This window comes from Schistocerca serialis, chromosome 5 (genome assembly GCF_023864345.2).
Source record: "Schistocerca serialis cubense isolate TAMUIC-IGC-003099 chromosome 5, iqSchSeri2.2, whole genome shotgun sequence".
NCBI lineage: Eukaryota > Metazoa > Arthropoda > Insecta > Orthoptera > Acrididae > Schistocerca > Schistocerca serialis.
This window is the reverse complement of record NC_064642.1, coordinates 406,183,827-406,200,170: the sequence shown is the minus strand read 5'-3', so window position 1 is coordinate 406,200,170 and position 16,344 is coordinate 406,183,827. Positions and strand designations below refer to the sequence as shown.

General features: G+C 38.6%; 2 protein-coding genes across 6 annotated transcripts in view; one reads left to right on the top strand and one right to left on the bottom strand.

Moving 5' to 3' along the window:
* Positions 1 to 5,674, top strand: part of LOC126481969 (tolloid-like protein 1) — a 268,074-nt gene extending 262,400 nt beyond the window's left edge. The window contains exon 6 of the mRNA XM_050105934.1: positions 5,536 to 5,674. Within this exon, the coding sequence (XP_049961891.1) occupies positions 5,536 to 5,657 (122 nt within the window). The 3' untranslated portion in view covers positions 5,658 to 5,674. The remainder of the gene's footprint in view (positions 1 to 5,535) is intronic.
* LOC126480724 (L-lactate dehydrogenase) overlaps positions 5,102 to 16,344 on the bottom strand; it is a 310,377-nt gene continuing 299,134 nt past the window's right edge. For all 5 annotated transcript variants that reach the window (XM_050103993.1, XM_050103988.1, XM_050103992.1 and 2 more), the window contains exon 9: positions 5,102 to 5,688. In XM_050103993.1, coding sequence (XP_049959950.1) covers positions 5,685 to 5,688 — 4 coding nt within the window. In that variant the 3' untranslated portion in view covers positions 5,102 to 5,684. The remainder of the gene's footprint in view (positions 5,689 to 16,344) is intronic.

Genomic DNA, 16,344 nt, shown 5'->3' with positions numbered 1-16,344 from the left:
CAAGGTAGCCTAATTCATCATAGAAGATGTTGTATTAAAACACAGTGCCCCAAGGTCATTAATTAAGGATCAAGGGAAAATTTACAATCAAATCTTGTGACAGAGATAAACCGTCAGTGCAACATTACTCATCACATGATGAGTGCCTACTATCTGCAAACTAACGGGCTTACTGAATGCCTTAATAAGATCTTGGCCGACATGCTATCAATGTTCATCAATGTTGAGCAGAGCATCTGGGATGAGGTGCTACCTTTTGTGACGTTTGCCTACAACATCACCAAACAAGACACTGCAGGATTTACACCATTTTTCCTGGTGCATGGGCATGAGGCAATGATGATGATGATGATGATGAACACTGTGTTTCCATTACATCCTGATGATGTGGATGACGACCACATTGACCAGGTGTTAACCAGAGCTGAGGAAGCTCGGCAGTTAGCAAGACTCTGCACACTGCAGGCTCAAGGAAACGATCACTGAAGGTATGACGCGAGCCACCACCCTGTTGTCTACCAGCCTGGTGACATCGTCTGGTTATTCACTCCTGTTCGGAAGGTTGGTCTCTCTGAGAAGCTCCTCAGGCGCTACTTTGGACCTTATAAGCTTGTAAGACAATCGTCTGATGTTACTTATGAAGTTGAAGATTTTGACCCTGATACAAGACGACGAAAGATCAGAGATATGGTCCACATCCTTCAAATGAAGCCCTAGAAGGATCCTGTTCCGGAGGAGTTCAGTTTAGTTTTTAGTCTGTCCGTTTTCCTATCCCCTCTGCAAAAATGATTGACAGCAGTTTTCTGCCCCATGCCAGAAAGGTTCTTTGTAGTTCTTCATGAGGCGGCCATGGAACTTTGTAGTGCTGGAGAGAACTATCACTGAAGCTCAGTACTGCCAGAAATTACCCACCTGCTTAGCTGTATGCATTTAAGTGTTGCTTCCAGGATGTGGTTTTGTGCTAACTGCAGATTGAATCTGCCTGGTAGATTAACAACAAGTGCCAGAGTGCCAGCCAGCATGGATGTGACTTTTAGGTAGTTTCCTACATCCTGCGACATGAATACTGAGCTGACACCCAATTCTACATCTACATCTACATCCATACTCCGCAAGCCACCTGACGGTGTGTGGCGGAGGGTACCTTGAGTACCTCTATCGGTTCTCCCTTCTATTCCAGTCTCGTATTGTTCGTGGAAAGAAGGATTGTCGGTATGCCTCTGTGTGGGCTCTAATCTCTCTGATTTTATCCTCATGGTCTCTTCGCGAGATATACGTAGGAGGGAGCAATATACTGCTTGACTCTTCGGTGATGGTATGTTCTCGAAACTTTGACAAAAGCCCGTACCGAGCTACTGAGCGTCTCTCCTGCAGAGTCTTCCACTGGAGTTTATCTATCATCTCCGTAACGCTTTTGCGATTACTAAATGATCCTGTAACGAAGCGCGCTGCACTCCGTTGGATCTTCTCTATATCTTCTATCAACCCTATCTGGTACGGATCGCACACTGCTGAGCAGTATTCAAGCACTGGGCGAACAAGCGTACTGTAACCTACTTCCTTTGTTTTCGGATTGCATTTCCTTAGGATTCTTCCAATGAATCTCAGTCTGGCATCTGCTTTACCGACAATCAACATTATATGATCATTCCATTTTAAATCACTCCTAATGCGTACTCCCAGATAATTTATGGTATTAACTGCTTCCAGTTTCTGACCTGCTATTTTGTAGCTAAATGATAAAGGATCTATCTTTCTGTGTTTTCGCAGCACATTACACTTGTCTACATTGAGATTCAATTGCCATTCCCTGCACCATGCGTCAATTCGCTGCAGGTCCTCCTGCATTTCAGTACAATTTTCCATTGTTACAATCTTCGATACACCACAGCATCAACCGCAAAAAACCTCAGTGAACTTCCGATGTCATCCACAAGGTCATTTATGTGTATTGTGAATAGCAACGGTCCTATGACACTCCCCTGCGGCACACCTGAAATCACTCTTACTTCGGAAGACTTCTCTCCATTGAGAATGACATGCTGCGTCCTGTTATCTAGGAACTCCTCAATCCAATCACACAATTGGTCTGATAGTCCATATGCTCTTACTTTGTTCATTAAACGACTGTGGGGAACTGTATCGAACGCCTTGCGGAAGTCAAGAAACACGGCATCTACCTGTGAACCCCTGTCTATGGCCCTCTGAGTCTCGTGGACGAATAGCGCGAGCTGGGTTTCACATGACTGTCTTTTTTGAAACCCATGCTGATTCCTACAGAGTAGATTTCTAGTCTCCAGAAAAGTCATTATACTCGAACACAATACGTGTTCCAAAATTCTACAACTGATCGACGTTAGAGATATAGGTCTATAGTTCTGCACATCTGCTCGACGTGAAATGAAAACGGGGATGACCTGTGCCCTTTTCCAATCCTTTGGAACGCTACGCTCTTCTAGAGACCTACGGTACACCGCTGCAAGAAGGGGGGCAAGTTCCTTCGCGTACTCTGTGTAAAATTGCACTGGTATCCCATCAGGTCCAGCGGCCTTTCCTCTTTTGAGCGATTTTAATTGTTTCTCTATCCCTCTGTCGTCTATTTCGATATCTGCCATTTTGTCATCTGTGCGACAATCTAGAGAAGGAACTACAGTGCAATCTTCCTCTGTGAAACAACTTTGGAAAAAGACATTTAGTATTTCGGCCTTTAGTCTGTCATCCTCTGTTTCAGTACCATTTTGGTCACAGAGTGTCTGGACATTTTGTTTTGACCCACCTACCGCTTTGACATAGGACCAAAATTTCTTAGGATTTTCTGCCAAGTCAGTACATAGAACTTTACTTTCGAATTCATTGAACGCCTCTCGCATAGCCCTCCTCACACTACATTTCGCTTCGCGTAATTTTTGTTTGTCTGCGAGGCTTTGGCTATGTTTATGTTTGCTGTGAAGTTCCCTTTGCTTCTGCAGCAGTTTTCTAACTCGGTTGTTGTACCACGGTGGCTCTTTTCCATCTCTTACGATCTTGCTTGGCACATACTCATCTAACGCATTATGTATGACGGTTTTGAACTTTGTCCACTGATCCTCAACACTATCTGTACTTGAGACAAAACTTTTGTGTTGAGCCAACAGGTACTCTGAAATCTGCTTTTTGTCACTTTTTCTAAACAGAAAAATCTTCCTACCCTTTTTAATATTCCTATTTATGGCAGAAATCATCGATGCCGTAACCGCTTGATGATCCCTGATTCCCTGTTCTGCGTTAACTTTTTCAGATAGTTCGGGTCTGTTTGTCACCAGAAGGTCTAATATGTTATCGCCACGAGTCGGTTCTCTGTTTAACTGCTCAAGGTAGTTTTCAGATAAAGCACTTAAAAAAATTTCACTGGATTCTTTGTCCCTGCCACCCGTTATGAACGTCTGAGTCTCCCAGTCTATATCCGGCAAATTAAAATCTCCACCCAGAACTATAACATGGTGGGGAAATCTACTCGAAATATTTTCCAAATTATCCTTCAGGTGCTCAACCACAACAGCTGCTGAGCCAGGGGGCCTATAGAGACATCCAATTACTATTTCTGAGCCTGCTTTAACCGTGACCTTCACCCAAATCATTTCACATTTCGGATCTCCGTCAATTTCCTTCGATACTATTGCACTTCTTATCGCTATAAACACGCCTCCCCCTTCACTGTCCAGCCTGTCTCTGCGGTATACATTCCAATCTGAGTTTAGGATTTCGTTACTGTTTACGTCTCACTTTTCATTAGGAACTTACAAAATATGCAAATAAAATCTGGGCAAAATTCTGAAAAAATATGCAGCAGTCTGGCACTGCATTATTTTGGAAACAAGCTTTTTGAAAGACTGTTTCTTCCTTTTCCTAGTCTATGATAGGGCTATAAATTTTAAAAAAAAAACTGAATATCAGAAAGGATCTATGGACAGGGTAATTGGGACATGTCATAATGCATCTTACATGATTTTCAAACATTCAGAAAACTTTCACTCACTTTCACATTTATGGCAGTTCATGCAGACAGTTGGGCTACTCACATTTCATCCTGGGAGTACTGAGGTGATGACAGGAAGGGCATCAGGTCACCGCTTAAATTAACCATGTCAAATCCATAACTAACAATGCCGACCCTGTGGTAATGCAGAACAAAAGCTCTACAAAAAGAAGAAGAAGGGAAAACACTGTGAAGGTTCCATTCTGTCACTAGGTGTAATTCTGCTATCTACACAACAATGCCAACTGTATGCTGCAATGTCAACCCAACTACCATTTCAGCAGTTCAAATGGGAGATTTTAGAGCATTATGGTCTACATTGACTGTGGATTCTTTAAATTAATTTCATTTCAAAAGTTATACTGATATTTATTTTCTGGACTTGGTACCAAGTGATTTTTAAAAGAGATGAAAAAGTGTTTGGGATGATATTTAACCTTAAATAAGAAGGAAACTGTACTGTACTGCAGTGACTTGGTTGACAGTCAGTCAGTTGTGTTTTTTCAGAGTTGATACATAAGCTCACACCCCATTATGACATGTCCCAATTACCCTGTCCATAGATCCTTTCTGATATTCAGTTTTTTTTAAATTTATAGCCCTATCAGAGACTAGGAAAAGGAAGAAACAGTCTTTCAAGAAGCTTGTTTCCAAAATAATGCAGTGCCAGACTGCTGCATATTTTTTCAGAATTTTGCCCAGATTTTATTTGCATATTTTGTAAGTTCCTAATGAAAAGTGATCATATTTGTGAAATTAATCTTTTATACTAATAGTATTTGTATTTTTTCATCTGATTAAGTGTTATTTTAATTTCTCTGTCTGCAGCCAAGTTTAGCTGTTGATAGTTCCTAAACAGTGAAATTTTTTGGTTCTGTATTACATTTACATTGCTTACTGTTCTGCATATACTGCTCCAACTCCCTCCTGCATCCTGGCTCAGTTTTCTGAGATCTGAAGACTCTGCACACTGTCTAAAGGAACATTTTGGTATTGTTTGTTGACAGTACCCTTTGTATAGAATTTCACAAGTGGTAAAGTCAAACAAATAGTCAAATATAAGATAGAAATAAACAAACAAAGCTATTTATGTTCTACAGTATTTTATTGAAGTGAGAAAAGTTTTAAATACTCTACAAGAAGATATTTTTTTCTCTTCATGTTTCTTAATAGCATTTATAGCAAGAAGATTTTAGAGCATTATGGTCTACATTGACTGTGGATTCTTTAAATTAATTTCATTTCAAAAGTTATACTGATATTTTTTATGTTTATCACTGTTACTAAATCAACTTTTACCTTAAACTACACTACATCACAATTTGAAAAAATAAATAAAAAACCTACATAATCATGAGCAAACACAAATATAGTCCACTACATGTCTTACAATACTGAAATTATTTCAGATACCATGGTGCTTATAATGCAACCCTTCAAATTTACATTTGCAGTTCCTCTAAGGGGTCTAATGCAAAGCAAAAGAAACTTAGAAAATTGAAATAATTGTGTTGTTTCAGGGTTAGCTGTGTATCAGCCAGGTGCAACAAGCCAAAGGTTCCATTTTCATTCTGATGATGAGAACAACTTCAATGGATTCTTCATCACCTTTGAACAGATATACCACTGTCCAGACAGCTGATGCAGGACAAATTCACCATAAAATTCATCAGCTGCAAGAGAATTGAAAGCAGAGATAAATTCTGGTACAAACAGACAGCAACACAATTGAAAACACCTATTACTGTCTGAAACACTATATGCAGTGGCCTGAACTGCAAATGTCAGAAATATGTTCTGTTCACTGAAGTAATGTGTGCAGAGACTGTCACTTTCTATTGTGTGTGATAACATGAGCAAGTTCATAGATAAATATTGTGCATTTTTTTACACAATATGTTGTGTGTAATTTATTTTTTTATGAATAGAGTTAATATATCAAAGTGTGTCGTGTGTCTTTTGTAAAGCATCATCCAAAGACATCAAATAACTTTTTCCTTATGTTCCTATAGTTTTGTAAGTGTCTCCAGTGTTAGACATATTCTATGACCTACATATGATTTAAACTTCTTATACATAATGAAAATGAAATATATCAAGCAATAGTATGTAGCCATAGCACTTATTGGAACTGTAGATTCCTTTAATTTAAAAAGTGAATAAAAACTACAAAATTCAAACTAGCAAATGCTCTTCATTATGTGCTGAAACAGCAAATAAAATATATATTTGATAAAAAGAATAACATAAAATTTTTTGAGATATTTCTTATGGGCATCTGTATTTGAAATATAATACTTTGTCCTAATTATTTCAGGTGTCAACCTCCTAAAACAACGAAAATATATAAATGTGTGATGCTTTTCTCAAAAAACTATGAGATATACTTGCAGGTGTACTAATCATTCTGTAAATTCTGAAAAAACTATTTTTGGAAAACAATATAAAGGCAACTCATTGATTTCAAGAAACTATTTCTTCCAGAAACATGAATTAGGATCAACAGGCAGATGAGAAATGCAGTCCTCCACATGTTTCCTGTACCATACAACCAGATCTTATGTTAGTACACTTCTTTCAAAGGGTGGTTTTATGTATTTATAAATGGACATTCAGAAACAGAGACAACTCACTACAGTTAGTTTACTTTTGCTTGTGGTTTACAAATAATTTATTTTTTATATCAAATTGACAAAGAAACCTGCTTTGTATTCAGTTTTCTTTGTGTTGTTATAATTTCTTCAGTGATCTGGTACAAATAAGTACTCTGCTGACCATTGAAAACTACAACACCGTGAAGGATAGTATTTATCTAAATTATTGTGGACATACAGTATATTAATAAAAATATGTAATAACATCTGTATGTGCTTTGAAGTATACAAGTGCAAAGAAAATTGGCCCCCTACATAGATATGCCACATCTGGCAGCAACAATTGCTGTAATCCAGCTGGATATCAAGTAGAATTAACCTTGTATAACAGATGTAGATACCTTACTCGATGCAACTTCAGATTGATGCCAGAGATGACCAGTCACAGTGATGGTGATTGGTAGCATACCTATCTCTCTGCAACCCCTGCCTAAATATTTTCAATAGATGTGTGACCTGAAGAACACGTTGAGTAAGGCACAAATGAACATCCTCTGTATTGAGGTAGCTTTCATATGATCTTGAATTTTCTCATGTAAATATTATCCCATAGGGATCTGAAAGAGAGAGCTCAGCCAATGGCTTAGAGTCACTTAATATAAAGCCTGCTGCCCAATTTACTCACTATGCAAACCAGAGTTAATTGTGGTTCAAAAATGGCTCTGAGCACTATGGGACTTAACTTCTGAGGTCATCAGTCCCCTAGAACTTAGAACTACTTAAACCTAACTAATCTAAGGACATCACACACATCCATGCCCGAGGCAGGATTCGAACCTGCGACCGCGGCGGTCGCGCGGTTCCTGACTGTAGCATCAAGAAACCGCTCGGCCACTCTGGCCAGTAGAGATAATTGTGTTGTGCACCTAATGACATGCCATACCATCACATTAGGTGCTGGTCCCATTTGGCAATGTCAAATGCAGTCTATCATAATTTTTTTCCACACACAGGTATTTCCATTGTGTGCTATATACAGAATCAGGACTTATCCAAAAAGATGTGTCCATTGCTGCTGTTGGGTGTACCCACTGCTGTTACGCCTCTCTCTGATGCCATGTCAAAGGAAGCTGCAATAATGGTTGCTGGTCTCTCTAGCTGTCAGCACTGCCCATGTGGATACATATCTTGCTGCAAACAAGCCAATTTCCTGATGAAACCTATGTGGCATGGCTCTGTGGTCCTGGTTGACATTGAGTATGGCCCTCTTGAAACCATTAACTCCATCTTTACAGGACTGTCATGGGATCCTGACTGACAGGAACAGTAGCAGACTAATAAAATGCAGTCTCTAGAGGCCACTATTCTGCCCCTGTCAAATTCCAACATGTGCTGGTAGACACATTTCCTTCTTATTCAAGGTATAACATGATCTTCTCATGATGACAAACATTCAAATCCAATTGCTGAACGAGAAATCTGGTGCATACTCATTCCTTAATTACACAGTGTAGATAGCATTACTCCTATCTGCTTTCTATAGTTACACTGAAATGCTTATCACTTGCTTATCAAAGCATGTAAGTGCATTTCATGTCAGTTTGATGTTTGTTGCATGCCATCTTCATGTGCTTCAATTTTAATGGCCAGCAGGGAGGGGGAAGTGTTAGGTTTTTGAAAAGCAAATAGTGAGACATTTAAGAATTGTTGTTGGCCTTCATTTCCCCCTGAAAAAATACTTATCTTTTTCCCCATTACAGAACAGAACAGCAATGCCAGCGGCTTTAGACATCTATTTCGTGCAAATCCTTTTTTTTTTTTTTTTTTTCATTATTACTTAATGTCCCACCATTTTACAGTGCTCAGATGAACATTTACCAAGAACAGTGGTAAAGCATATTCATTAAGATTTTGCTGGAAGTTCTAACTACCAAGATTATTAAAAATTATTTCAAGATGACTTGACAACCTTTTCTCAGAATAGTGCTACTGTTGTCCAGTTCCATTTGCATCACAATAGCTTGTAAAATATCATTTACTGTGTGGATGGATTTTCACTGTTGATGAAAAATGGCTTACAGTTCCTTTTGTGTTGTTCATAAACATGTATTTCCTTAAATATTGAGGAAGCTGAAGCAGTGGTTTCACATTTCAAAAAATGGCTCTGAGCACTATGGGACTCAACTGCTGAGGTCATTAGTCCCCTAGAACTTAGAACTAGTGAAACCTAACTAACCTAAGGACATCACAAACATCCATGCCCGAGGCAGGATTCGAACCTGCGACCGTAGCGGTCTTGCGGTTCCAGACTGCAGCGCCTTTAACCGCACGGCCACTTCGGCCGGCTCACATTTCAAGAGACCAGTTTCCATATACCAGCACAAACCTCCTGATATGAGTTTCTCATAAACAACCTATAGCGAATATGAAGGTAGTTACTGAAGGTAAATAAAGACATGGCCATCCCCCTGACCTTCCAGGAAAATACAAAAATTGATTAACAGACTTGAAGTTATTATAGCTTATTATTAACCTTTTGGTTGCTGCAGATGTGCTCAGTATGTGCCCAGCTGAGCACTGCATCATTATCACCTATGCATTTAATGACACTTAGTATCCAACATTTGCCCAGGATGGGGTTACCCAAATTGCTTGCATTGCAATGTGCTAAATATTTCTGGAGTGCTTCCAGTGATGACCCCTCCCATCACTATCTGTCGCAGCAGAGATGAACATTGTTGTAGGTGTAAAAATTAGGTTTTAACTTAGAAGCTTCTCTGCAAATTTATGGTTGTTGCAAATCGGCAAGAAATGTGAAGATGGTTTTTCCTTCAGCAGTTTCTGATCTGATTTTGATAACCCATTCCAAAAGTCAGTATCAGATTCACAAGAGCTATCAATTACATTTCTTGTTGAAATATAACACTGTAATGTTACATGTACTAACATAGATGGCTTGGGGCTGTTGTTTTTAGAATCTGTAGAGGAGTTGTCATATACATTGACAGCAAACAATTCATTCTCACTGTCACTCCTTGAGAAAGTCTTTCTATAATCTCCTCCTGAGTGTAATCACAACATGCTGTTATTTTCTTCTTTGACAATCCTGATGAACAATAGAACTCAAACCAAAGACATTTCAAACAAACAAAATACCTGAACACAACTTCTTGGGCAAAACTATGAAAAGCTACTGAGATATGAGTCAGAAATTCTGCTGTACACTTAAACTCGTAATTGCACTCAGGTAGTTGAGTGGTTGTGCATTTATTTTCATCATTAGTACCCAAGTGTCAGCAAGTAGGCCCGAATTGACTCGTCAGTAGCAATGAAGAAAACCTCAAAGGCTGCTCTTAAATCTGTCAGCAGAAGTCAAAGGGTTAAACATTACTTGAAAATCTATATAGAACTGCACATCAACAGAGGCAAGATAAATACCATTTATGAATCATGGAAGAACACAATGAGGTGCTACCTTAGTTTAGAATCTTACATTTGATGTAGCATGATCAAGATAGGAGCAATTATTCAATTAGAAAACATTTTCCCAACTAAAAGTTACCAACTGAAACTTCAAAGAAACAAAATTCAGGAAAGCAAAAGAGAGGAATTGGTCTTGTGGACTATTTTTAACCACATTCTAAATTTTTTGTCCATGAAAACATTTTCTAATAGTCTGAAGCCAATTCTTTCTCAGATTTTGGAATCTTTGTTCAGTCTCCATGGCCAAATCTAAACTGGATCCTATGGTGAAAATTTCTTTTTGCCATTACTTCTCTTTCCATAACAGAATGAACAACAATATTAGTGGATAATAGATAAAATATTAATTTAGTGTTTCACCCGCAGCAGATAATATGGATTTACAGCAATGAGAGTTTTATGTAGTGAAATGTGCTGTTGTGAGAGGTTAACACTGCGACTGCAGTGGGCTGAGTGTGCTTGACTGCTACAGCAGCCATGGGCTGATGTGGCTGCAGTGCATTTAACTCGCGTTCACATTTTGAGATTCACAATTGTTTATTGTTTTGCATCAAATATATCATGTGCAAGGGATATTAATTTAGTATTACATTGTGTCAGTTGTATTGAGGAGGATGGGATAGTGTTACACATTTCAGTCGGTAACGAGTAGCTTGTTTTCTCCACACCACAAAAGCACCATAGTGGTAACATTTCCAGAAATTGTCACTTTAATAATATTATGTTCTAAGAAATATATACAGATGCTTACTGTGTACAAATTTATAGAAATTATAGAACATTAACTGGATTTGAATGTTAGCCTTAGTCACTTCAAGAGCTTTTGTATCTCAAGTGAGTAGTGAATGAGCAAGTGTAAAGAAAATCCTTGTTAGTCACAATTTCACAGATTCTGAATTATCCTTAGGCATAGTGTTAAAATACTAGAATCATATTCTGAAAGAACTGGATTGGAATCCTTGTGTAGTCTGGGTTTGTGTCAGTTTCATCTCATGAAAAGAAGACCATGGTTGATTCTCTCCCATGACATTCCCCACCTCTAACAATGAGTGGTCAGATTCTGAGCCATTTCAGTTACAGAGCTACTAACAGACTCTCCTCACATTGTCACTTTTTTTTAAGCCAAAAGATGGCATTTAAGCTAGAGTACATTACTTCATTTCCACTTCAGAACCAATGCTACTGGTAGACTATCACTTCATTTAATGTTTTGCCATAAATTTGAAAAAACAGCACTGCACACAGAATGTGATGTAATGACTGAGACAAAACTTTGTTATGTCATGCGTTAATGCACCATTAAAAAATTAATTACCAGTAAGCCTTGCCAGCTCTAACACAATAACATTGTCATTGATATACAAAATTCTGTTTGCTTTTCCTTCGATAATTGCAACTGCAGCCCAGTTTCAGTGAAAGTTGTACATAACCTCTCTCTCCCTCATTTTATCCCCATTACCATCAGAATTTCAAAGACTGTACTCTAGTCAACATTATCAAAAGCTTTGGCTAAATCTACAAAGGCTATAGAAGTAGGTTTGCCATTCTTCAGCCAACCTTCTAAGGTAAGTCATACCAGGGTTGTCCGTAAATTAAGGTCTCCAATGCTTTTTCAAATAGTAAACATGATTTTACTGCAAAAACAATTACAGATGCTGAAACCTTGGACTTTTAGCTATTTTTCAAGTCAGTCCTCATCACAATTGAAACATTTTTGGAAATTCTCCGGAAGATTTTCATATCTATGTCATACCACTCTCCCATCAACTTGTGCAGGAAGGAATGGACAGCTGCCTTTAGCTTTTTGTTTCAAGTGGGGAACAAAAAATCTGGGCTGTATGGAGGATGGTTGATGATTGCCCACCTGAATTTGGCAATGATACCTTTCATGGTGCTGGCAATGTGAGAGTGGGTGTTGTCAAGGTGCAAATGAACTCCCTTTGTCGACTGATCCCTCCTTTTTTTTCTGTATAGCATAGTATAGCTTTTTTAGTGTCTTGCAATACCTTACTGTGTTGATTGCCCTGTTGGCATTTTCTGTGATCTTACTAATGCCTTTGATTGTGAAGATCATAAAATTCTACAAGGGGAACTAAAATAATAGGGCATAAAGGGCCTCTCCCTTGCATTAATCCAGCTTAAGCTCAACAACAGAAAACTAAGGACATCATTAGCAAATGATATGACAGGAAAAGAAATTAAATTTAGAGTAGAAAACATTAAATAAGTTGTCAGCAAAGTTCATTGCTTAGCCAAAATCTGTTCTTCATCCACATAAAAGATTAATTTGAGACACTAGAGGACTCTTCATTAACTATAATGTTTGCCGATGATCCAGGTATATTGATAAAGGACCTAAATGCATCCATACCATGAGAATAATGGAACAGGTACAGGCATCTGCAACTCCCACCTGGCATAAACCTTGTGATACGTCAAAATGTCCATCAGAATCTTGTTCATGGTAGTCTTAGAGCCCTGTCAGTTTGACAATCTCTCGCACAATCACATGCTGATCTGGAAGGAAAACTACTTCGATTCATCATCATCTTGATGGATGCCCACAGGCATGTTCGCACAGCCATCTGCGAACTCCCTACACCACTTACACACATTTTTTTATGTCCATACACTTTTCTACATTCGCATTTGTCAACTGGTGATGGATTTCGATAGGGATTGACCCCTTAAACCATAGAAATCTAATCACAGAATGCAATTTACAATTGGTGGGAACATTGATTTTCCTTTCTATGATTAATAGCTGCTGTGCCAAGAATGAGCATCAGAGAGAGGTGGGGATTCGCAAGAATAGTGGTATGGGAAGCAAGGAACATGGTGCTATTGTCAGATCTAAGCTAGCTCACTCATTTCTGAGCGGAGATTGTTGGAGATCTTACTTTACGGAAAACCCTCATATGGTCGGCACTGCCTTGTAGCTTCTACCACTCTTTCCATACTTCTGTGTATGTGTCAGTATTTTATACATCATTATCTTTGGAATTGGGATTATTATACTGTTCTCTTTGAAACTGGGATTATTATACTGTTCTCAAAGTCTAAGAGTATTTCTTATCTCTTTTACATGTTTTAATTGTTTTGTCATAATATTTACTCCAAAAAAGCCCAATAATAATAATAAGGAATGTTGTACACACCAGGTATCTTGTTTTGACTTACATCTTTTGATGCTCAGGCAAATTATTCCTGCAGTATCTTATCTCCCATCTTATCTACATCTATTGCCTCTTCCCTTTCCATAATTTATTGTCAAGTCCATTTTTCTTGTAAAGACCTCTTACACACTGATGTGACAAAATTCATGGGTTAGCAATATGTACATATACAGCTGACAGTAGTCTCATGTACATAAGGTATAAAAGGGCAGTGCATTGGTAAAGCTGTCATTTTTACTCAGATGATTCGTGTGAAAAGGTTTCTGACTTGATTATGGCTACAAGATGAGAATTAACAGACTTTAAATGTGAAATGGTAGTTGGAGCTAGACACATGGGACATCAACTTTCAGAAATTGCTAGAAATTCAATATTGAGAGATCCACAGTATCAACAGTGTAGCATGAATAACAAATTTCAGCCATTACCTCTCACCACAGACAACACAGTGGCTGATGGCCTTCAATTAATGATCGAGGGCAGCGATGTTTGCATAGAGTCGTCGGTGCTAACGGACAAGCAACACTATGAAATAACTGCTGAAATCAATGTGGAACATATGAAGAACATATCTGTTAGCACAGTGCAATGAAATCTGGTGTTAATGGGCTACTGCAGCAGGCAACAGATGAGAGTGGCTTTGATAACAGCTCTACATCACCTGCAGCTGCTCTCCTGGGCTTGTGACCATATTGGTTAGATCCTTGATGAATGGAAAACAATAGCCTGGTCAGATGAGTCCTGATTTCAGCAGGTAAGAGCTAATGGTAGGGTTCAAGTGTGTCATAGACCCAATGAAGCCACAGATCCAAATTGTCAACAAGGCACTGTGCAAGCTGGTGGTGGCTCCATAATGGTGTGCTCTGTGTTCACATGTATCATTGACTGGAAGTGTTGATGTTCAGCCATTCCTAGATTCCATGTTCCCAAATAACAATGGATTTTTATGGATGATAATGCACCATGTCATTGAGTCGCAACTGTTCATGATTGGTTTGAAGAACATTCTGGACAATTCAAACAAATGATTTGCATAAGTTCCACCATATATTTATGGGATGTAACTGAGAGGTCAGTTTGTGTACAGAATCCTGCACTGGCTACAGTTTCACAGTTATGGACGGCTGTAGAAGCATAATGGCTCAACATTTCTGCAGGGGACTTCCAGTTACTTGTTGAGTTCTTGCCACGTCGAGTTGCTGCACTATGCTGGGAAAAAGGATGTCCAGCACTATAGTAGGAGGTATCCCATGACTTTTGTCACCTCAGTATATATTCCTTCCACCTTTGGGCCTATTGGCTTGCCATCTGAGCTCTTAATATTCATACAGATTTTTCTCTTTTTTTCCTCAAAGATTTCTTTAATTTTCCTACAGGCAACATCTATTTTTCTGACTCTTGCATATTTTTACAGCTTTTCCCTTCTCCTCTAGAAATTTATACTTTATGCAGTTTCATGTCTTGGCAACTACAAGGGTTGACTGAAAAGTAATGCCTCCTCCTTTGTAGCTCTTCAACAGCTGGCGGCATTTATATGTTCTGTAGCCCCTCCTCGACAGTTCCAGTTGGCGGGAAACCTTATCATTGAATGGTTGTGTTGTTACAGTGTAAAGTATGGAACCCTGCGCAGACGGTCAGTCAATGCGATTTAAGCAATGTTCAGTCATTGAGTTCTTGACAGCAGAAGGTGTCGTCACCCCAAAAGAGATTCATCAAGTAATGAAAGCAGTTTATGATGATTGTGTTGATGCGGGTACTTTGCATCGTTGGGTGAGTAAGTTTAAAGATGTTGAGGCAGGAACATTTGACCTACTTGACAAACAAAGAATTGGACGTCCTATGACAGCAATCACTGAGTTTCACAAGCAAAATGTTGACAGATTGATTCAGGATGATCGTTGTATCACTCAGAGAGAAACTGCAAGCACAATTGATGTTTCACAAGAATGTGTGGGTTTGTTTTCCTGCAGCATGACAATGTTTCACGTGCTACCGCAGTGAACTTCAGAGCCTGAATCTCTCAACCGTATGGCATGCTCCATTCAGTCCAGATTTAGCACTGTCTGACTTCCATCTGTTCCCGATAATGAAGGACAATCTGCGGGGACATCATTATGCTTCTGATGAAGATGTTGAGAGAACTGTGAAAATAGTTGTGGAAACTCAGTGTGGACTTCTTCTGTGACAGCTTCAGAAAACTTGTTCATAGTTGGCAGAAATGTATCTAATTGGCTGGTAATTATGTGGAAAAGTGAATATTGGTAATTAAAGATCACATTCTAAGGATTATTTCTGCATTTGGTTTCTTAAAATTTTCCCATCCAAACCCAATTAACGTAGGTGGAGGCATTTCTTTTCATTCAACCCTCATAGTTTTGAACCAACTGGTTCATTCTCAAGCCAGGCCTACTGAGGCCTGATCTTAATGGCAACCATCTAGAATTGGCAGTATGTACATTGCATAATGACAGTAAATAAATGTGACTTGTGTAGTGAGCATATGTATACTATGACCTTTATCTAACATCACTGTGTGATGTATGTATTGCCAATTTTAGAAGGTTGTCGTTAATATCAGGTACTTTCAGTGCAGCCTCAGGGCATCTGGCTTGAATATGAAAAAGGTGGTTTGAAACCAGTCATCAAAATATATGTACTGCAACTCTTTACAAACTTCAGACTTGCTATTTTGTACCTTCTACCAATTTCACGTTTTTTTATTTGCTTCACAGGTGGTGTATTTATATATTTTTTTTCCTGTCCTCAGTTAATTCCAATATCTCACCCAATGGTTTCTACTGGTACTTGTCTTTTCACATATTTGTTTCTGTAATAACAACTATTCCATCTCTAAGGCATACTCATTCATCCTCTATTTTGTTCCTTTTGTCTCTGTCAGTCAATAGTTGCCTCACGGTTCCTTCAAAATTCTCAACCACCTTTGCTTCTTACATCTTATCCAGGTCCCATCTCCTTAATTTGCTACCTTCTTGTAATAATCAATATCTTATGATCAAAATCTGTATCTAGTCCTGGTGTTAGTTAGTTAAATGTTCTATACATTATTTGAGCTATT